The 24,595-nt window shown below is 34.4% G+C and overlaps 1 protein-coding gene across 8 annotated transcripts in view; it reads right to left on the bottom strand.

Annotated features, from left to right (window-relative positions):
• EML5 (EMAP like 5) overlaps positions 1 to 24,595 on the bottom strand; it is a 264,217-nt gene that overhangs the window by 49,053 nt on the left and 190,569 nt on the right. For 6 of the 8 annotated variants that reach the window (XM_037832109.1, XM_037832110.1, XM_037832112.1 and 3 more), the window contains 9 exons: positions 23,962 to 24,114; positions 23,129 to 23,260; positions 22,114 to 22,202; positions 20,837 to 21,013; positions 18,488 to 18,689; positions 17,669 to 17,795; positions 14,854 to 14,868; positions 3,581 to 3,589; positions 1,092 to 1,170 (listed from right to left, as the gene is read on the bottom strand). In XM_037832109.1, the coding sequence (XP_037688037.1) occupies positions 1,092 to 1,170; positions 3,581 to 3,589; positions 14,854 to 14,868; positions 17,669 to 17,795; positions 18,488 to 18,689; positions 20,837 to 21,013; positions 22,114 to 22,202; positions 23,129 to 23,260; positions 23,962 to 24,114 (983 nt within the window). Of the gene's footprint in view, positions 1 to 1,091; positions 1,171 to 3,580; positions 3,590 to 14,853; positions 14,869 to 17,668; positions 17,796 to 18,487; positions 18,690 to 20,836; positions 21,014 to 22,113; positions 22,203 to 23,128; positions 23,261 to 23,961; positions 24,115 to 24,595 lie in introns of those variants that run through there. The other 2 variants (XM_037832106.1, XR_005216273.1) reach the window with 2 other exon arrangements.

Below are 24,595 nucleotides of genomic sequence, written 5' to 3'. Positions count from 1 at the left end.
CCATTGTTTTGTTGTGTACACAGTACTAGTGCCTTTAGTTATAATGAAGGGTGCATTTGATGTGTTATAAATCTGAAACAGAAAATTAAACTAGACATATTTCTCTATAACACCTGTTTGGGATAGCTGAAGTACACATTCCATGCTTTTACGGAATACCCTATGGTGCTTGAATCATTGATACTTTTAATCTATATAATATTATAAAAACACAAAGGGAATCACAAGGTTATCTGATTCCAAAGAACTTTAGTTCTCAAGATTTCATGTGTTAAAAACATTGAGATGCTTCTTGTGCCCCAAAGAAGAATATTTCTCTTTGTATTCATTGTTAGTCAAAAGGCCTGTCCTGTGTATATAACTCAGGGTAAATTACTTCCAAGTGATGCATTTTTAAGACTCCAAACAGCACATTCAGCATCAGTAGATGAAAATCAAGCACACTGTCTCTGACAACTCACGCTAGAATTCTGACAGATTCTGCTACTATAAGTGTCCATTTTCCACTGATATTGGGGTACAGGGTCAGGGAGGAAGGCACAATTATCCCCTCCCACAGCTTTATCCCTTCTTTTTGACTTGATTCAGCAGTTTTCTTGTTTGCTGCTGAAACTGGGATTATGAAGTGTTTGGGAGAACTTCCTTCTTTCCTCAAGGTTTCTTCATTAGAGGCAGAAAGAGAAGCAAAGCTTTCATGGAACCCTATAGTAAATATAATGCATGGGGTAAAAAGTCCTGATTTGGTATGAGTATTTAATCTTTAATTTATAAGTTCAAACTACTGCCAAGTTGTCTGTGTCTCTATAAGCAACCAATCATTCATGTATATTTACATTTGGAAGCTCTTTGGGAAGGAGTTCAATTTAGTATATTATTCAGGAAAAAGTAAAGACTAATAAAAAAATTAAGATAGAGGATATCAATCCAAATTTTAGACTTGCTTAATCCAAATTTAAGCAATCAATTTTTACAACCAAACAAAACAGATTATTCAGTATGCTTATTTTCATGAAACTAATGAAAAAAAAAAACTGAATTGAACTCTGGATACATTTTAAAGTACAAGTTAATGAGGAATGGGTTTTTCTCACCTCTATGGGTCTCTTTTTCTTGCCAACATTATTTGTCTGGAGTTTCTCTGGCTGTGGTGGGGCCCTGCTCACTGGGGGCCTGAAACAGAAAAGTGGGAATGAGGAAAGGCCGACATCACCCAGCGTCCACACCGAGCCTTCCTCCCCCATCCACCATGGAGTGTGTGTCACACTTTCACAAAAATGAACCATCCTATGTCCCTCAGTTGACTGTGTGGATATCTTCTAAAGCAGGAAAGTGGAAAGAAAATGTTAGAACTTTTATTTTACTTTTAATTGGGTTGGCATATGTTTCATAGTGTAAAAATAGTACAGGACCAGACTGTTTATAAACAAATATAAATGTGTCAGTTTTACATACTCAAATTCTTGATGGTGTGTACTATCAACAAAGCCTGGATCACTGCTGCAAAGTACCTTGCAGATGGTAGGTACTCAAGACATTCTTCTTGAGTTGAATTTTGATAATATTCTATGAATTTTCTATACTCTTGGCAACATAAATCACGTCTGAGTTCAGACTTGTACTCATTACCTGTTCCTTTGTGCCCTTTACCTTCTCTTCCTTCTGAAGTCCTTAATATTGATTAATGGCATTGTGCCGGATTGAATGTATTGTGTCCCCCAAATGCCATTATCTTTGTGGTCTTGTGGGACAGACGTTTTGGTGCTGGTTAGATTTGCTTGGAATTGTCCCACCCAGCTGTGGGTGGTGACTTTGGTGGGATACTCCCATGGAGGTGTGACCCCACCCATTCAGGGTGGGCCTTGATCAGTGGAGCCATATAAAACATGCTGACTCAAAGAGACTGGATGCAGTGCAGCTGTGAGTGATGTTATTTGAAGAGGAGCAAGCTTGCTAGAGAGGAATGTCCTGGGAGAAGCCATTTTGAAACCAGAACTTTGGAGCAGAAGCCAGCCATGTGCCTTCCCAGCTAACAGAGGTTTTCCGGATGCTATTTGCCATCCTCCAGTGAAGGTACCCGATTACTGATGTGTTACCTTGGACACTTTATGGCCTTAAGACTGTAACTGTGTAGCCAAATAAACCCCCTTTTTATAAAAGCCAGTCCATCTCTGGTGTTTTGCATTCTGCAGCATTAGCAAACTAGAACAGGCATCACCATCAGACAGTCACTCAAGCAAGACATTTAAGTCACAAAGCATTGTAAACCATATGACACTCTGCAAAAAGTAATTACTATACTAGTACTATTGCCTCCAGCTCCTCTCCTTCCCTTATTCTCCAATTTACTAACCATTCGTCCACATTATCTATACAGTAGTTCTCTTCTCTATTCCCACTACTAATTCAGGATCTATTTGTCTCTTTTTACCCTATTAGCTACCCTAACTGATAGGATCTATTTGTAATCTACCATTACATGTAGAGAGTTCATATTTGGAGTCACTTAAATGTGGAGGCTCTTCCCTAAAATCCTTAGTTTCAGAGAGGGAGAGAGAGAGAGAGAGGGAGAGAGAGAGAGAGAGGGAGGGAGAGGCAGAGAGAGAGACAGATATCATTTACTTTACTATTTTTAATCCCAAATAATCATTACTCAAATGTTTAATAACCTGACCACTATATCTTTTCAAAATCAATCATGCACTACACCCCTACCCTCCAATTTTAAGTTAATATTCAATGGGTAACACCTAAATCAGGAAATTATATCAATTACCTTTCCTGTGGAAAAGATCCCAACATTTATGAATAAGCCACAAAATTAAAGGCATAAAAATGCATTTTCAAAAAATTTTCAAGTTATACATCTATAAAGAATAAATGAAATGTTATATCTTGAACACGCAATATAAAGATGTATTTTCAAATATAATATGAAGCAGCATGTAGAAGTATATAAGCATGATTGATTGGTAACATAATAATTAAATGCACATATCAAGAATATACAAACAACTCTTCAAATTATCACAGAAATTTAGGCTTCACCCTTCTTCATATACTTTTTTTGAATATCCATAAGTAAAAAATAGAACTGAATGTATAATACTTAGCATTTAAAAATATTTCTGTTAGGACAATTTCAAAAGAAACTTGGTTTTTCTTTCCAGCCAATTTTGCTGGTGAACTTTATTCAAAGTTATTGCCTGACAGCTTTAAGTAGAACCCAAACAAATAAACAGGTAATTTTTATCTATACTATCCTGAATAGAATTAAAAATATCTTAATCTTTGGAAAGATCATTTATATAAAATATCTTATTGGTTAAAATAAATGTATACAACTTATAAAATTATACAAATTGAATATATAAAGTTTTAGTAAAGCATTTACTTATATAGTATACATCCAATAATTAAGATGCTATCCATTTTAGTTATACTAATTTCAAGGGAAAAAAAAAACATGGGAAACTGTGAATATAGGTAAAGAACACCAAGTAACATACTTCATTAATGGTAAATATAAAATATGATAAAAATTCAGAATTAGGCCTTGTAAGCATAGCAAAGAGAGGATTACCTGGAACCCCTTTTCAGCAGCAGGTAAAAAAGGGAAAAGATTATAACACAAATTGGAATTTAAAACACTAGTAAAACACTTCCTGTACTAAAATATTTGTACAAGTTTAATGCAGATAAACTATACTACACATATTAAAGGCCTATTGTTTTTAGTTTATAACCGCATCCAAGAAAAGGCTTTCATTACTGCATTAATGGCAGGAAATCAGAAGGAAGAAGGTGAAAAAGAAAAAGAAATTAAATGAAAAGCTATCAATGTTGCAAACTTTAAAGCTTGCCATTCTTTTTTCTTCAGTGCAATCTGAATTTCAAATAAAATGGTTAAGCTTATCTTTGTTCATAAGAAAGGGCAGTAAAACATTAACAACTGATTGAAAAGGCTGGAGCTGCCACTAAGGAGCCTAAGCTCCCCCTATTCAGACCCAACAAAAGGGTTTCCTAGTCAGCTAGTCCAAGCAGGCAGAACGAGTCACTGACAACCATGCTGGATTTGGGATTTTGCTAGGAAAGCAAGCAACCTTTTTTATTTTTTATTTTTTTTAAATTTCCCTTAATAACATAATGTCTAAAGCAATTGGAATGGATCTCACAAGCCATCTCATCCACCCTCCCACTGAATCCAGAAATCTTCTTATAGCATCTAGGACAAGCTGTCATCCAAACTCTACATAAACACTATTTGCAATAGAGAGGTCACTTCTACATAAAAGCCATTCACACTCAAGGCAGCAATCATGTCTCTGCTTAGTTTTCTTGACTTGAAACAAATGGTTCACAGAGCAGTTAATTATTCTTTGTATGAAGTGGCCTCCAATCTTTGTTGGTCCTGTAGTACTTCCAAACAACTGCCAACTGTCAATATTCCCTTTAAAATGCAGAGATAGGTACTGAATAAACTACTGTAGATAGGAGACTAGATCTGGAAACTTCCCTTCTGTTAAAACAGCATGAGATTCTGTGGTTCTTCTTAAAGGTTATATCATCTTCTGGACTAATGCTAAGCTTTTGATCAACTAAAATTTCAATTTTTCTTATCTCAATAATGCAGAATGAATACAAGTCCTCTTAAATTTAATTGTTTGTTTCATCCCAATATTTCTATCTATTGAGATAATTCTAAATATTTTTCTGTAATCTAGACTAACCTTTCTTCCAAACTTTTATTTGGAAAAGTGACATGTATCTTTCCTTTTTCATCCAATTGTAGTGCTAACATTTTAAATGTAACCTTAAAACTATAAGGAAGCTATGAATTTGAGTTTTAGTCTCACAGAAGAGCAATATGCAAAGTATGCACCCAGATTTGGAGGCACAATGCCCCAGGTATCTAAAAGGATGTAAATCCTAAAGGAAGTTGTCCTAATAATGTGTCATAAATATTCTCCTTGTCATTGAATATTTTCCTATAATTTTTAGTAGTTGCATAGTATTCTATTATATAGATTATCTTAATTTATTTTTTTACCACTCTGTTCTTTGTTTTAGATTTTTTTCTGAATTTTTACTATAATGTATAAAACTATGAGAAACATTCCTATAACTCTACCTTTATACATATTCATCATCATTTCCTTAGATATGGAAAATATTCTTACTCTTCTCTGTTAACTCAAAATGTTAACAGAGCTTAACTATAGCAGTAGGGTAATTTTTTTTTTCCTCCTTTGTGCTTTTCCAAATAGTCTACAATGAACATATTTTATTTTGCAACAGGAAAGAAATGACACAGCCACATAATATTAAGGCTGGAAGTGAACCTTGATCCAGCATCCAGAATGACCCCCCTCAGCTTATATGTGAAGAAGCTGAGCCCCAGAGAAGTCAATTGAAAAACCATGCTAGTTAGTGCCAGGACCAGGAATGGAACCCAGAACTTCTACAACCCACTCCAGAATTTTGACCACTCCTGGAATTGACAGGATTATTGATCAATTTACTGTGCTCTAATTACAATATTTAGACACTTTGTGATATATGTAATTAAAATAAATCAAAATTTTATTCGGAAAGATAAAAAAATAATTATTGGGGGATTTGAAAACAAATACAGACCAATAAAAGAAATAAAAAGGCTAGAAATAGACATTAATGCATAAAATAATTTAATATTAATAACAAAACTAAGCATAAAGAAACAATAGGGGGTGAGGTGGAGCAAGATGGCTGCATACAGAGGTGTGGAATTTAGTTAGTCCTCTAGAGCAGCTAGCGAACAACCAGGAACTAGTAAAATAGTCTGGAACAACTGTTGGCACACATCCGTGACTGGACACACATCATACACCAGCCTGGAATGTGTGGAATGGCTAAGATCGCAGCATGGAAATGTAAGTAAAGCTCCCCAAACTGTGGAGCTGACACCCCTCCCCAACTGGCACGGCAGGCTAAACTGAAACTCTTCCCTGTGGAAAAAGAAGCAGGTTACCTGTGGTGAGGGAAAGTAACTTAACCAAGCTCCAACTGCGGTTTTAATTAACAAATTTGGACTACTGAATATAAGCTACAAGCACAGATAAACCCAGAGCAAGCAGGAAAGGAACCTGAGGTTCATCCCAGCAGATAGGAGGTGGGGCTGACAGAAAAAGTATACATAAATAAATAAAAACAGAGACTTTTGGAGACAGCTGAGCTCAGAATACTGGATAATGGCTGTGTCCCCAGAATAGGGGCACAGAGAACTGGGTACCAACACTGGTTGACTGGTGAAACTGGGGGGATGGGGACTGGCTCTGAAGAGGGGCTTTCTCCCTTGCTCCTTTTTTTTTCTCTAATTCTAAGTAGCTCATTAGAGAAAGCCTTAGGCATTTTCAATTGTCAGTGTTGACCCAGGCAAGGGTGGAGTTAACAGAGTCAGAGACACAAAGGAGGATTTCAAGTATAGAAGATAATTCCCTAAAGACTGTATCTTCCCTAAGAAAAAGGGAGCATGGCTCAGCTCAAGTGGCTGCCCTCCCTCAGAGAATTCAGACCCCAAGGTGTGGGGGTGGGGAAGAACCAGAAACAACTTAAGCTTGGCTTCTGACACCCTCAGCCCTTAGCCAGGACAGGGTGCCCTGAGAATTAAAAGGATCATACCTCTTTATATCAGTGGGGAGCTGCAGGCTGAAAAGTGCCACCTGCTGGGTAGGATAGGAAAAGCACAGCGTCTAGAGGCCTCACAGAAAAGTCTGAAAATCTTCTGGGTCTCTCCCTCAGGGAAACCTGATACTGACTACAGCCTCCTCCTGAGACCTGGGCCAGTCTGTTCTAGGAAAATCTGATTGGGGTAATCAAGGAAACCAGATACTGACACAACAAAAAACTACAAATCACACTAGGAAAAACAAACATATGGCCCAGTCAAAGGAAAAAATGTACACTTCAACTGAGATACAAGAATTGAAACAACTAATTATTAATCAAACAAATCTCCTAAATCAATTCAAAAATCAAGTCAATGAATTGAGGGAAGATACAGAAAAAGAGATGAAGGATATAAAGACATTGGGCAAACATAAGGAAGAACTTGAAAGTAGAAGAAAACAATTGGCAGAACTTATGGGAATGCAAGGCACAATACAAAAGATGAAAAACACAATGAAGATGTACAACAGCAGATTTAAAGAGATAGAAGAAAAGATTCATGAACAGGAGGACAGGACATCTGAAAGCCTACACACAAAAGAACAGATAGGAAAAAGTCTCAGGGAGCTGAATGACAACATGAAGCACATGAATGTATGTGTCATGGGTGTCCCAGAAGGAGAAGAGAAGGGAAAAGGAGAAGAAACAATAATGAAGGAAATAATCACTGAAAATTTCCCATCTCTTATGAAAATAATTTTATGTTTCATAAAAGAAGCGCAGCGTACCCCAAACAGAATGGATCCAAATAGACTTGTGCCAAGACACTTAATAATCAGATTATCAAATGTGAAAGACAAAGAGAGAATCCTGAAAGCAGCAAGAGAAAAGTGACCCATCATATACAAGGGAAGCTTGACAAGATTATGTGTGGATTTCTCAGTAGAAACCATGGTGATGAGAAGGCAGTGGTATGATGTATTTAAGATACTGGAAGAGAAAAACTGCCAACCAAGAATTCTGTATTTGGCAAAACTATCCTTCAAAAATGAGGGAGAGTTTAAAATATTCTCAGACAAACAGACAATGAGAGAGTTTGAGAACAAGATATCTGCTTTACAGGAAATACTAAAGGGAGCATTATAGTCAGATAGGAAAAGACAAGAGAGAGAGGTTTGGAGCACAATTTTGGGTGATGGTAGCACAATAATGTAAGCACACTGAACAAAGATGACTGTGAGGACAGTTGAAAGAGGATGATTAGGGTCATGTAGGACACCAGAAGGAAAGGCAGAAGATAAAGACTGGGACTGTATAACTTAGTGAAACCTAGAGTGGTCAATGATTGTGATTAAATGCACAAATATGTTTTTACATGAGGGAGAACAAATGAATGTCAAATTTGCAAGGTGTTAAAAATGGGGTGGTATTGGGGAAAAATACAATCAATGCAAACTAGAGCCTATAGTTAACAGCAACATTGTAATATGCTTCCATTAATTGTAACAAAGGCAATATACGAAAGCTAATTGTCAATCAGAGGGGGATATAAGGGAGGGGTATAAGATTCTTGGTGTTGGTGTTGTTTGACTTTTTTATTGTATTTTTTCTTTTGTTGCTTTTGTCTTTCTTTTCTCTCTTTTCTTTTTTCTTTCTTTTTACTTGTTTTTGCCTCTTCCTCTTTCTTTGTGGAAGAAATGGAAATGTCCTTATATAGATAGTGGCGGTTAATGCATAACTATGTGATTATACAGGGAACCACTGATTGTTTACTTAGGATGGAATGTATGGTGTGTGAATAAAACCATCTAAAAAATAAACAGAAGGATACAAGTGCTAGAGAAAATGTGGAGAAAGGGCTGCACTTAATCACTACCCAGTGGGGAAATAGAATGGTGCAGACCATCTGGAGGGCAGTTTGGTGGTTCCACAGGAAGCTAAGCAGGGGGCTGTCATATGGTCCTGCAACTTGGTTACTGGGTATATACTTGAAAGACCTGAAAAGAGGGACGTGAATGGACATTTGCACAGTGGGGTTTATGGTGTCAGTATTCACGATTTTCACTAGATGGAGGTGGCCTAAGGGTACACTGACTGATCAATGGAATGGTGAACTGTGGTGCACATACAATGGAATATTGAGCTGCTACAAGAAGGAGTGAAGTTTGTGAGGTGAATGGACATTGAGGACATGATGTTGAGTGAAATAAACCAGAAATGAAAAGAAAAACATTATAAAAGCCTCACTAATACGGACCATGTATACTGTGCAAACTCTGAGAACTGATTCTGAGAGCACAGGTTATCAGGGGAAGGCTTATTGTAAACATTCCTGGATTGTAAGTTCTTACAGCAGTTAGATCTATTTCTGAGTTGTAATGGTTATTTCTAAATTCTGATATGCTGAGATGTTTGTGTATAACCTGGTTGGTCCCTGGAACTTCAGGTATCTGTATGACACCTGAGACTCAGAGCCAGAGTCCAGCAGCTATGGATGTCAGCATTACCCAATACAGCAAATGCTAAAGAGTCTGAAAAAAAGTGATCAGACTTCAATTAGAGATATGAACAAAATGGACTTGGTTAGGACTAAGGTCAATCAGACTAGAGGGTACAGGATGACATGGATGATGTTTTTTAAAACTTCAACTTCTGTGTGAGACCAAAGGAAGGGATGTTTATTAGGTACAAAATCTGTATTTTTTGTAGCACATTATATAATTTAACTTGTATTGTCAGTTTATTCAAACATAATTACATGGAACATAGAATAGGGAGAGAAATCTCGTTGGTTTGTACAGGTTAGTGTGAAGCCCCAATACATCCCAGAGTAATTTGTGGAGAGAGAATAAAAATATATTTGAAAGACCGGGGGAAAATGTGGAAATATTAAATTTCCCCACCTGGGGAATTAATGATATTTTCACAAGCACTGGGGGCTACCAATTTAGAAGACTGAGCCCACGATTTTGGGGCTTGCCCTTATGAAGTTTGTTACTGCAAAGGAGAGATAAGCCTACTTAAAATTGTGCATAAAAGTCACCCCATTGTTGCTCAGATGTGGCCTCTCTTTCTCTAAGCCAACTCTTCAGGTAAACTCACTGCCTTACCCCCTACGAGGGACATGACTCTCAGGGGTTTAAATCACCCTGGCAACGTGGGACATGACTCACGGGGATTAGCTTGGCCCTGGCATCGTAGGATTAAGAAAGCCTTCTTGGACCAAGAGGGGGAAGAGAAATGAAACAAAACAAAGTTTCAGTGGCTGAGAGATCTAATAGAGTTGAGGGGTCATTTTGGAGGTTATTCTTATGCATTATATAGATATCCCTTTTTAGTTTTTAGTGTATTGGAATAGCTAGAAGGAAATACCTAAAACTGCTGAACTGCAACCCAGTAGCCTTGATTCCTGAAGATGACTGTAAAACTAAATAGCTTACACTGTGTGACTGTGTGATTGTGAAAACTTTGCGGTTCCCACTCCCTTTACAGTGCATGGACAGATGAATAGAAAAATGAAGACAAAAAGTAAATGAATAATAGGGAGGGATGGGGGGCATGATATGTTTTGGGTGTTCTTTTTTACCTTAACTTTTATTCTTATTCTTTTTTTGTGTGTGGCAATGAATATGTTTAAAAATTGATTGTGGTGATGAATGCACAACTATATAATGGCACTGTGAGCAACTGACTGTACACCATGGATAACTGTATGGTATGTTAATATATTTCAATAAAATTGAATTAAAAAAGAGAAATAATGGAGAAAGGAGCCACCATTTAGTAACTTTTAATTATAAACAAGGCTCTACATAGTCAGCACCCCCACCATCTCATTTTCCATTGAGATCTTCCCACTCCATCACACAGTTCTAGTACCACTGAACTGCTCACTACTCTGTAAAATGGTCAAGCTATTTTATCCCGCACATGTTCTTTCTTCTAGCTCAGAAGTTCTTGACCTAGGACCCATTTGTGGGTTTCAGTGGGTTTATGTGTCTCCTTAAGTTTTATGTAAAATTTTATGTGCATGTGCAGTTTCCTAGAGAAAGTATCCTGTTTTTCTTATCAGAGTTTCAAAAGTGTCTGATCCTCTAAAAGTTAAGTCACTCCTTTAACTGGAATGCACTTCTTTTCATTTGTCCTTGCAAACCTCTCAAATTTCAATAACCAACTCTCCCATCATCTCCACAAAGCCTTTTCCAATTTGTTGTGATAGATTTAAATGATTCCTTCTCTACATTTCCATAATACTTTGAATTACATCTTTTCTGGTACTCATCACCCTATATTTTATTTATTTATTTATTTATTTTTTGCCTATATGTTTACCCCAAATGGACAGTGAATTCATTAAAAAACAGTAAACATATTATATTTATCTTTGAATCTACCTGTCTCATAAAGAATCTCAATATATACTTTATAAATGAATGTCATTATATGTAACATATCATATGAATCATTAATATGAATACTGATATAGGACATATGGATATCAGTATGAAAACAAGAAAGCACTTATACTTTATACCATTTTTTTCAGCACACCTCACACCCCACCCTCCCTCCAAACAGCATGCAGCACAGTGCTTGCTGTAAAGTTGCAAGATGAACCCAGCATATCCTCCTGGAGCTTTAAATTTACTCAAAGACTTAGAAATTAAAAGTTAAGTGATTTAACTAGAAAGTACTTCAAAATAATATTTTTACATGAGAACACATTATGAAGTAAAATGCAAACTCTAAATGAATTATTAATAAAAACATGACTATGGAAATTTTACTTTGCAGCAGATCACATTAGAAAGAAATATTTATTCTCTTTGAAGAGACATAGCTCTTCAACTTTGTAGGGTAGATATATTTTTTAAAAATATTGAAACAAAAAAGAGCAAAAGGAAAGAGAAAGACAAAAGTATATAAAACTATAACACAATAAAGAATCAAATAAGAACCAAAAGGAAAAGAGAATTAAAAAATAGAGTACTGCAACAAATGGAAAATATATAAATGACTAAAATATCTATAATTCTTCTTGAAGATCATATGAATAAATAAAAAAATACACATGAAATTATGTTACTGTGCCAGTTTGAATGTTTTATGTCCCCCAAAATGCCATTATCGTTGATGCAATCTTGTGGAGCAGACATATTAGTGTTGATTAGATTGTAATTCTTTGATTGAGTGTTTCCATGGAGATGTGACCCACCCAACTGTAGGTGATAACTCTGATGAGATCATTTCCATGGATGTGTGGCCCTGCCCATGCAGCTTGGGCCTTGATTAGTTTACTAGGGCACTATATAAGCTCAGACAGGAGGAGTGAGCTTGGTACAGCCAAGAGGGGCACTTTGAAGAATGCACAGGAGCTGAGAGAGGAGCTGCAGCTTACAGAGACATTTTGGAGATGGCCTTTGTAAGCAGACTTTTGCTCCAGAGAACCTAAGAGAGGACAAATGCCCCAAGAGCAACTAAGAGTGATATTTTTGAGGAGCTGCAGCCTAGAGAGGAATGTCCTGGGAGAAAGCCATTTTGAAACCAGAACTCTGGAGAAGATGCCAGCCACGTGCCTTCCCAGTGAACAGAGGTTTTCTGGACACCATTGACCATCCTCCAGTGAAGGTACCCGATTGCTGATGTGTTAACTTGGATGCTTTATGGCCTTAAGACTGTAACTTTTGTAACAAAATAAACCCCCTTTATAAAAGCCAATCCATTTCTGGTGTTCTGCAAAAACACAGCATTAGCAAACCGGAACAGTTACATTTTAAAAAGCATAGCACATCACAAAATTGCATATACACTATTATTACATAGGTTTCCAAGTGTCTTTAAATTAAAATTCTAATATCTTAACATGACTTTCATGCAAAAAGAAGTCCCCCAAAGTTGATAAATCCATTGGTCTGTCAATTTATTCATTCATTTAATAAACAGGTGTGCCTAAGTCAGAAAAATGCTGAGCATTTTCATTCTTTAATAATATGGAGCATAATGTGGTGTTCAGAATCCCATCACCACTACATACCTTTGCCTGCAGCATGCCCTGACCTTCCAACTTAAAACAGATAATGGATCCCTGAAGTCTGCCAAATCAATTAGGGGGTGCTGAAAATTTAAGTTCCTGTACAATCTGGTCTCAAATCTACTTTCTTCAGCCTTATATTCCTAATGATACCTTTTTTTACTTCTCAAATTGAGTAGCCTTTTTCACATTGTCCTGTTTCAGAAGCTCTCTGTAGACATTTTCACTTCACTAAAGGTAGCTATAAAACTACCCCAAAGAGTCTTTTCTTACACATAAAAATTTTTTAATTCAGTTTTATGGAGATATATTCACATACCATACAATCATCAATGGTGTACAATCAACTGTTCACAGTATCGTCATATAGTTGTGCATTCATCACCCCAATCTATCTTTGAACATTTGCCTTACACCAGAAAGAATTGGAATAAGAATAAAAAATAAAATTAAAAAAGAAGACCCAAATCATTCCCCCATCCCACCCTATTTTTAGTTTTTGTCCCCATTTTTCTTCTCATCCTTCAATACACTGGATAAAGGGAGTGTGATCCACGGGGTTTTCACAATCACACTGTCACCTACTGTAAACTACATTGTTATACAATTGTCTTCAAGAGTCAAGGCTACTGGGTTGGAGTTTGATAGTTTCAGGCATTTACTTCTAGGTATTCCAATACATTAAAACCTAAAAAGGTTATCTATATAGCGCATAAGAATGTCCACCAGAGTGACCTCTTGACTCCATTTGAAATCTCTCAACCAGTGAAACTTTATTTTGTTTCATTTCACATCCCCCTTTTGATCAAGATGTTTTCAATCCCACGATGCCGCATCCAGATTCATCCCCAGGAGTCATATCCTGCTTTGCCAGAGAGATTTACACTTTTGGGAGTCAGGTCCCACATAGTGGGGAGGGCAGCAAGTTTGCCTGCTGAGTTGGCTTAGCTAGGGAGAGAGGCCACATCTGAGCAACAAAGAGGTACTCAGGGGAAGACTCTTAGGCACAATTATAAGCAGGTTTAGCTTCTCCTTTGCAGTAACTAGCTTCATAAGGGCAGGCCCCAAGATAGAGGGCTCAGCATACCAAACCGTCAGTTCTCAATGTTTGTGAGAACATCAACAGCAATCCAGGTGAGGAACTCCAACACTTCTGCATTCTCCTCCACCTCCTCAGCAGGGCCCTGCATATATATTTTTATTCTCTGCCCAAATTACTTTGGGTTGTGTCGCTAGTTCACACTAACCTATACAAACCTACCAGATCTCACTTCCTATTCAAAGTTCCATGTAATCATGGTGTTTGAACAGACTGCACAAGTTAAATTGTTTAGAAAATATAGATCCTGCACCAAATAAATATCTCTTCCCTTGGTCTCACATGGAAGTTGAAGTGGTAAAACACAGTCAGTATCGACCTTTACACTTTGGCCTGTTTTGCCCAAGTCCTAACCAGATCTGCTTCATTCATATCCCTAATTAAATCTGGGCTCTTTTTCCACTTTTTAAAATAGTTGTATGCACTAATACTCACATGCATATCTGCCAACCTCTAGCTCTGTTTCAGGTGTCACACAGATACCCAAAGTTCCAGAGACTGATCAGGTTATACACAAAGGGATCAGCATCTCAGAATTTGGAGATAGCCATTACAATTCAGGAACAGATGTGACTGCTGTAAGAGCTTACAATCTAGGGACCATTACAAGATAAGCTGTCTTGCACATAAAATTTTATTAAACATGCGAACATCATCATTGCCTTATTTTAATATTTATAAATGAATGCATATACTAAACATGAATTAAATGAAGCTAACAGGTTTATAAACTGAATAAACTTTTACTGATAAATATGTGTAGTTCACAACTTTGAGGTATTTATAAGCCTCTGAAATTTAAAGAAAAACTAAAACTATCTAGAGTGTAGGAGTTTGTGAAAAGTTATTTGTTAAAAGCAATTTATTATAATGAAGACCCTTATAATAACACCCACATACTGTATTTATAAACGCAACTCTTTTGCAGAATCTATCCTATTTCATTTTCTAATTCTTTCTGGGCAAATGTAATTCTAAGCTTTATGGGAAAACACATCAATACCTTAAAATACCATAAAGATCAAAACAGAACAAGGTAAATTTTTGAATAAAACATTTTCTTCAATAAAACACTTACCTTACTATCCCCTGCCTGCAGAAGGAACAAGAGGAGAAAATGGGGAAATAGATGAAAATTGGTGATGAATTAATTGCAGCAGTTTAGCAAACAAAATAAAGGCAATATGTCAACAGAATTCTACAGAAATACAAAAATACCTAATTTTTATGTCACAGTGTTTTGCATATTTTTATTTATAGAATAATGCCTCTGGAGGAAATTATGATTGACAATTAACTGCTTTAAAAATGCAAGATCTACTAGAAAAATTTATGGAAAAAGAAAAACATAAAATTACTAAGACATTTAGGGGAAAAACCCCATAAAAGTATTAACCAAATATATTAAAATTGTCAATTGTCATCAGAAACATTTCCTTTGAAGTAGATAAGATACTTAACAAATATTTGCTTTAATTCTTTATAAAATGTTTTGTTTCACATTTGATGACAAGAATATATTTTATTTAAAATATGAAAACATTTACACACATCATATTACCTCCTCACAAAAATACTTTCAAATTGGTAAAGAGATGCCTCAACTTTTATGTCCTTTAATTTTTTGTGAAAATAAAACATTCTAAATATTGAAAGCCTCCATTTTTTAATCTTGCCATCTGACATGGAAATAGGGTAGCAACAATGAAGACTCCTGAGTCATATTAATGACTTCTGCCTCATCATTTTCAAATGATTTAATAGAGCTGAAATCATAAAATGAAATTGAGAACAAAATGCAAAATAATTTCAAAAATTTTGAAAAAGTTAGCTTTAAGAAATACAATGCACCCGCAAAAATTACAGTGATCACATTGTCAGCCATTCTTGGTGAGCAGTAAAATACTTTCATCTGTCAGAACTTGGGTCACTTTGGCAATGAGGGAAGAAACTTAAATTTAAATGTTTTATTATGAATGACTGCCTAGAGATTAAAATTAAGTCACATTTTCTGTCATACCAAATTTATCTGATAAATGATAATTTTTTTCCTTAAAAAATTTATATAACGAATGAGAGTTACAGAATTTTACAGTTTCTTCTTTCCCTATGGAACATTTTCTATCTCTCACTGCATGTAAGATACAGTACAATTTCCATTAAATAATATTAAGCACTAAACTGAAAATATTCTAATTGGAACATCTACATTAGCATATTTATATATATTTCGCTAATTAATAAATATATAGGTAGTGCTCATTACCTTACGTATATTTAATTTCAAAAATAGTGTTTCAATATTAAACAGTCATTTCCTCAGGTTACTCTGTTTCATTCCATGAGACGGGTTTCTCTCATGAAGACCTACTATCTAAATTATTTACATTCATTATTTTCATTTATACCTTGAAATACTCCGTAAGTTAGGGATTATAATGATTGTTTCACCACTGAGGAAACTGAGGCTCAGAGAGAATGAATACTTTTTTCAAGTTCACACAACTGGTAAATTATAAAAATGAGTATTTTAACCCATTTGTCTGACTCCCCAAAATCACGCCCTTTCCATGGCATAGTATTGCCTCCTTCCAAGTCTCTTCAACCTTGAATCTTACACAAATAGTTAGATATGGCAAGGTAAGCTTTCTTAATGCAAATCTCTAATTTAATACTTTGCTTCTTTATACCTGAGGAAAAAATGAAGATCATCCCCCCACCCCCTTTCCTTGGATGGCCCCCCATTGCTATTATCAGCAACACTGGCAGCTGGAAGGGGACTTGGGGAGGCATCACAACCTCAACACTCCACCTGCAACTTCCCTTCGAACTCTGGGTCCAGTTAGTTCAGAAGAATCACTAGTTCTTTCTTTCCTCATTGCTAAGTTATATCTTACCCTTCTAACTGCATCCCTTTCCCTGAATATTATATCCTTAAGTGCAAACTGCTGTCTCTCTAATACTTTTTTTATAATTAATTTTTAAAATAATATTTCTATCTAGCTGAGCTCCAAGTGTCTTCAACACTACTCTCACTGCCTGTCCTTTCACTTGAATTTTCTGCAAATCCTGTTCAGCTGTGAATGAATTCCCTTTCATTTTTAACTTCTCCCTCAAATACTCTTCCAACTTTTCACAATAAAATTCTCCCTATCACAGCTTTCTTCAGAAGTGGTCACTGGTGTTCTCACCTCCCACTCTCTCTTGTTCCTCACTGCTGTTTCTGTATAATTTTTCTTTCATCATTTCTTAAAACCTCTTTGCCTCTGAAACCCATACCATTCATTGATCTATATGCCTCTTTATTGTTTCCCCTCATCCCTTATGATTTTAAAAGCATCAGGTTCACAATTTCTCTCTTGCTCTGTCATCCAGCTCAGAGACTTAAATAAAATTTCTCTCTCTTCATAAAACTGCTGTGCACATGCTCTTATTTTACCCTTATTTTTTATTTGTTGATTCTAAACAAAGACCAATAATTCCCTTAGAGACACATTATACTTCACCTTGCTATTTTTGGAATTTTTTTTACCCAGGCTTTTTCAAAATTTAATCATACCTCTCCTCATACACTTACTAAAAAGCACTTGGTATTGGGTTAATTTTTATTATCTCCCCTAACCCAATCACAAATATTTTTAAAAGTTAACAAGTAAGATTACTTTAATCATATAGACTTTATATATAGCATCATTTCCTATACTACTTTAAGAGAAACTGTCACTACCAAAAATATTTGATAAACATGTTTTCAAAGTGGTGCTAGGAATTGTATAAAGCAATAGGATACCACTGTTCTTGGTGTTTGCACAAAAATACATTTAAACAAACAATAAGTTCAAATTTTAATAGCAATATGTTTTCCTTCACCTAATTTTAAACTTAATAGTTACCTCTCATCCGTTGAGGGTTCTTTTTGCTGCAAATGAGGTTTGATTCCAAACATTGGGCGAATATTTGTTGATAAGGCTTTGATGGTATAACTGATTTCATTCTCCTTTGTAACATCACTGTCATAACCTACCATCAAAATATAAGAATGAATCTCTAAGAGATAATCAAGGAGGATCAATTATGATCTTATAAACTGGATATAAGGATAATCAACAAAATGAAAGAAGTTAAAATAAATTATGTTACAGCCAAATAATGAAACAATATGCAGCCAGTCAAAATGAATAGAAGAACATTTAATGATAAATAATGATGTTTTCAAAGTATTACTAAGTGATAAACACAGGCTACAAAAAATAAGTTCAATACGATCCCGTTTCTGTTAAAAAAATTTTATGTACATAAATGCACATACCCTTAAGGATATACCCAAAAAGTTAATAGAGTTTACCTCAGATTGGTCATTATGGATGTTGTGTTTATTTTTCTATTGAAAAATGGATTTTTTAATTTTTCTATAATGAGCTGGTGTTACTGTAATATTAGGAAAAATCAAAATTCTTTTAAAATATGAAGTTCAATAATACAAAATTTATTTTGAGGACTTATTTAAAATGTGATGGTCCTGCATTTGTAAATGAAAGATATCTAAGTCATCAGTACATGGTTTTGAGTCACAAAACCAATTCTGATATTAAAAACACTAAAACCACACTTATTCACACTTTACTATCACCTGTTTTAAAGTCTACAGCTTAATCAGTTGTGCTAATTTTTTCTATGGTTTTGTTAATATAAAATATTTTTAAATGACGTACCCCCATCTTCTTCAGAATCTATATCAGATTCTTCACTATCACAAGGTCTTTTTTCTCGATAGCCCTCTGTTTCATTTGTCCAAACCATCAAAGACATATCTGCACCTCCCAGGGTAACCAACATGCTGTCATCATAAGTCCAGCGAACATTTGTGACATGTGTACTATGTGCCACATATCTCTTAAACTTTCCAAATTCTCCCTAAAGACGAAAAAAGTTGAAATTTCTGAGAAATTTCATTTTTTGAAAACTTTCAGTTATAACTCCGAATTTATTTCATTCTTAATATATGATTAGAAATTAATCATTAGGAATGTAACTTGTAAACAAAAATGAAGAAATACTAAATTTCACTAAAATAACAGTAACAATTCCCAAACCTGGAGAGTTTCACACATTTGCTAGTATCATGGCCATAACTCTTTTGGAAACTATCTTGGTACCCTGCATTAAAAGCATAAAAATATTCTTACCTTTGACTCATCAGCCCCCTTTCTAGGAAATGCTATGAGAACAAACAATATTTACCAAAGCAGTTACTTACAGCAGGGAATGATTTAAAACACCTTAACTGTTCTATTGAAAAACAATAACTACAATGTATAGCTATAGAACAGTGTATATTTATGAAAAACATGGCTATGCAGACATTATTGTGGGAAATAGATGCAGTAACTGAGAATATCAGAATCTAAATGCCTATATACAACATGGTTATATCCAGAACAAGTAATTACAAATCAAGATGGTATATACTCATACAAGTATCTTTCACCTTAATTCATTAGTGCTTTCATTTATAAATACTAAACAAAGGAGTGTATTTTCCTTTTAATTATCAAGAAAAATCCAAGTTACAGAAATTGGCAACTTTTAAATTGAGAAAACTAGCATTACAAGTATATAAGTAGATTTCAGACCCATGTAACATAAGCAGGGTTTAGGGAGACATCTTTTCAAGGCTGTTAAAAAAAAGAGAGATTTTAGAAAAGCAAAAAAGAATGGTAACTAAATCAGTGAACTCTCTAGGAATAAAGACTCTTAATAAAGTTATATGAAACAGGGAGGGCATCTGTCATTGAATCACTGCGGTGGAATCTGTAGACCAATTTCCTAGAACATATTACTGGGGCATCTATATCATCTGGAAGGCCAGAAGTGAAGTTTCTCACCAATAATGCTTGATTGGAACACATTCTTATCAACTAAGATTCCACCACTTAAGTGTATGTAAAACAAGGATCTGAGGGATATTTTCTAGGGTGTCTGAGGTATAAGAATTTTTAAATCTGGGTTTCATTTATTTTTTTTTAAATTCATTTTATTGAGATACATTCACATACCATGCATATAAAACAAATCGTACATTTGATTGTTCACAGTACCATTAAGTAGTTGTGCATTTATCCCCAAAATCAATCCCTGACACCTTCATTACCACACACACAAAAATAACAAGAATAATAAAGTGAAAAAGGGCAATTAAAGTAAAAAAGAACACTGGGTGCCTTTGTTTGTCTGTTTTTAACTTCCCCCATTTTTCTACTCATCCATCCATAAACTAGACAAAGGGGAGTGTGGTCCATATGGCTTTCCCAATCACACTGTCAACTGGGTTTCATTTAAATGCTGATCTAAAAATACTAATGTGAGCTACTTAAGACCATGATGATTTGAATACCATAATATGTTTCAGTGCCCTAATTCAGATTTAAGTTTATGATCCTTCAGTGCCAGATTAAAGTTAATTTGTGACATATGTTAATAAGAAATAAACATTTGGACTTGTACATGAATTTTATTTTTGTGCTAAGTGACAGTCAAACGATGTCCTGGTCTATAAATATTTCACAATAGTTTGATTAGAGAAAAGTGATAAATGAATTGAGTCATCACCTAGCACCCAGTACCCAGCACCCAGCAGCACTCCAAAGAACTTGTACAGTTTGGTTTCAGCAAAATAACCTCATCCATCACATTAAATTAATGTTGTTAATTTGATTTTATAGGTGTAGGGTTTTTATATCTAATTAGTTAAAACATTTTAAACTTACAAGCTGTAAGTTTTAAGAATTTGTAATGGTATATTCAATCAAAAGAACATAAAATTATTTAATTCTATACTGGGGACAAAAGGAATGTTTCCTTTAAAAGGGATATTTACCTTACTTGAGACCGGGAAACACTGTACAATATAATACCTATTAATTTAAGTAATGGGATCATAAACAGAATAGGAAATATAATTATGAGCCTTTGATTTTACAACAATGAAATGCTATGAAAGAGCATCACCTTAACCATTTTTACAATTATCATCATTAAGAAAGTTAAAGAAAAATACATACTTTATTGGGGTATCTAAATAACTTCACAAATCCCAAATCATCCCCAGTAGCTAGGATCATTTTGTCACTGGTAAGGCAAGAGGCAGTTACATCTGTGACTTCTCCAATTATTGGCCAAATTCCCTCACAGCATAAACCAAGCACACTTGTCCATGATGCCCAATCAATTTTTTCTACCTAAAAAGGAAAAAAAATATTCTAAGTTTATACTATTTAGACCTAAAAACATAACCAAAATCTGAAAATTTTTTTTGTAGTTATGTGTGTCCCAAAGTTTTTATAAAAAGTTAAATTATAAAAGGTTACTGCTATTATAAATGTGATCTGAGAATTGATAGGTATTATTTAGAAAATCTATTACTATTTGGAATTGATGAGGTTTTTTGTTGCATTTAATTAAAACTTGAAATACACAAAATGACATATTTTACTCTGGACTTAATTAAAATTCAAAGTATCACTTACGTAACTAATTATTTTATATTTATTAGAACCTAAGAAAAAGAATTTAAAAAACAATGTACAGTATCCCTTTCTAACTCAAATCTAGACAACCAGCCATATTGATTTTATAGTTTCCCAGGGTCTTCAAGTTCCTGCAGAAAAATTTTAACAACATTATTCTGATGTACTCATTATGTATCCACTATGTGGCTAGATACTGGGTATATAATGATAATCAATAAGATCATTTCTGCCCTTCACAGAATCAAGAAACTTATTCTTATGCATCATGTCTAAATTTCTACTGATAATATTATAAGCATATTTTCCAATTAACCATTATTGGAAATTAACAACTTTTACTTACAGTCCCTGTCCTTATTAAGCCACTTTCATGTTACATCTATTGAGCCTTTCTTCCTAGGCTATGTAAAAAAATATTGCTAATATTGTCAGGCATACAATTGAACACGTTTTCTTAATCTGGAATTTTTCTTGGGCATATGGGTTCCAACAGATCCAGAAGACATGGAGTATGCAGTCTGAGATGGCACATCTATTTGCTATTATATGCTTTTGTCATTTAAGGAAACTAAACTGGAGCATAGCTAGACATATAAGTGATTTATTCCTTTTCTTAATACAGAATCTCTTCCTTTATCTACCTGTGTATTCTGGCCTAACAAAATAAACACACTCAAAGAATATTCATAATTCAAATAATTTGAGAACAAGGCTTCACATGTAACTAAAGGATTAAAGGTAGGCTTCAGTTTTCCAACCACTCGTACTCATTTAAACAACACTACATACGAGCACCACTAAATTCCTACCTCCATGCTGGGAATAGTTTGTTTTTTTCCTCTGGGAGCTTCAAAGAATAACTGTTCTTTAGCACCAGTGTTGACCTGCAAAAGTTTTCCTTTAAAAATAAAAATAAATACATGTACATGTACAAAACACATATAAATACGTATACAATTAGTATGGTGTTTAAGTTTTATGGGAAAAATTAAGCTTAAATATAAAAACCATTTTTCTCAGCAGTAAAAATATACTAAGAGCATTTCATTTTCTTTATCTCCATATAATTAAGTAATCAAATTCATAAACGGTTTGATTTTTGTGTATGTATATACATAAGAACTGTTTCTATTGTTATGCACATACAAAAAAAAAAAAAACCCTAGAAACAAATGATGGAGCATTTAAAAAAAGGTAAATGTAAGTATTTTGTTTAACTATATTTGGAAAAACTTTAATTTACAATACCAGATTTTTATATAGATAAGTGAAACCATAAAATCCTTAAAGAAGGAGATTTAAAATATTTATCCAAGCTTATTAAAATGCATATGCCATGTATTTTGCAAAACAAAAAAAAAAGATACTCATTAAATTCTGTATTTTACACAATTATGACTATTTTAGGGGAATGCATTTTATATCAAACAATAGGAAAATGACTTTAAAATCCTCATCAAAATTTCTATTGTACAAATTTGAAATAACTATTTTAAATTTATCTGAAAAACCCAGGACATTCCCATGACTAAAAAATATTTTATATTATATTTAAGTTATATTACAAATTAAAAAATTTATCACAGTACTGTCATCATTTACTGTACCATCATTTGAATGACAATAAGTGAAGTGCTGAAAAGTCCAAACTCTATAGTGTTCATTCTTAAAATGTACCATAGTAGAAAAAATAATTTTAAGAATAATATTTGTTTTCAGCAATGCTTTTGAACTCTTCTATTGAATTGCTTTTCTGTTTCAATAAAATAGCTATACAAAATCAAATGAAATGTTTATCAAATATCAAGTTATTTAAATTCTTACCTCTAATGTCCCAATCAATATGGGTTATGTAACTGGTAGCACCTTTGCATACTCCTACTCGTTTACTACTCATTACGTTGTATATATCTATAAAGCTGTCATGGGATGCTACAGCTACATATTTCCCGGAACCTATAACAGAAACATATTCACTTGACATTTTCTACCTTTGGAAATATTTTTCACACTTTGCAACTAGAGCTAATTTGGTCTTAATAAATTTTGGAGAAATTTTAGGTGTTTCATAAACATAATAGGCAGCAGATGTGTCAAATGACAAACGCTAGCGGATATTTTTCACGTATATTATAATGAACAAAATGGAAAAAATTTTAGAATAATGAAGTAGTTCAGCAATACAATTTTGAAACACTTTGCATTTAGCCAAAAAACAAAGACTCCTCTGAATTTAGAAAAAGAAGAAACTAAACCAACATAAAATTTTGCCTTAACATTTTTATATTACTGTAGGTATTGTATAGTAGATATTGACTACATGGAAACTGATGAAGTAAAATTAATGTAATTTCAAAAGCATTAGGAATACAATGAGAACAGTCATCCAACCCCTTTCATGCTACAAATGAGGACACTGAAGCTCAGGGAAGTGCCTTGACTCAAATCACATAGAAAATTTAGTGACAGAATTGGCATGAAGCCAGATAATTTGCCATTGCTCTAGCCAAGGGCTTTACCTTTCATCACACTGCCTTGTCTAGTCAAAAAAGTAAAATTCTGAGATAAAGTAACAGTTAATAATAATTACACATTGATAGATTTTACTGATTGCCAGATTCAATTTAATAATCAAAGAAGATTTCATGGTATCTTACCAGGTGAAAATCGAATATCTGAAACAATATCTTTTCTGTGGTGAAAAGATACAAGATCTTCTAGGGTATCTGCATTTGCCATTAAGAAACTTCCATCATTGAGACCTACAGCTAAAGCTTTACCATCAGGAGAAAAACAGCAACACCTCCCACCTAAAAGGTAAAGAGAGGATATATTGGGTAATTTTCTTTTATTTAAAAAAAAAAAAAAGCATGTGTTTAAATAATCTTTAATTTAAAAGGGGATGACTGTATTTCTTATAGCCTCAAATCAACTTAAAAAGAAATCGAGAGATGCAGCTAATAAAGTTTCCTATCGAAGTAAATGGTATGAAATTCTATTAGCTGATAGAAACCATTCCTCTTATGAGTGTAACAAAGATGAGCACTGATATTAACTTTAAAAGAAATTAAGTTGATGAAAAAGAATGAGAGATGGTAACTAACATTAAAAGTCAACGAGACATGTGGAAGTTTTTTCGGGGGAGAGGGCTGTTGCTACCTGTGGTAGTTTGGGGCTGTTATGTACCCCAGAAAAGGCCACGTTCTTTTAATCCATTCTTGTGGGGGGCAGACCAATTGTGGGTGGGACCTTTTGGTTAGGTTGTTTCCATGGGGATGTGACCCAGACCAT

The sequence above is a fragment of the Choloepus didactylus genome, chromosome 4 (genome assembly GCF_015220235.1).
Source record: "Choloepus didactylus isolate mChoDid1 chromosome 4, mChoDid1.pri, whole genome shotgun sequence".
Taxonomy (NCBI): domain Eukaryota; kingdom Metazoa; phylum Chordata; class Mammalia; order Pilosa; family Megalonychidae; genus Choloepus; species Choloepus didactylus.
The sequence above is the reverse complement of the archived record's forward strand: the minus strand, read 5'-3'. Positions and strand labels throughout refer to the sequence as shown.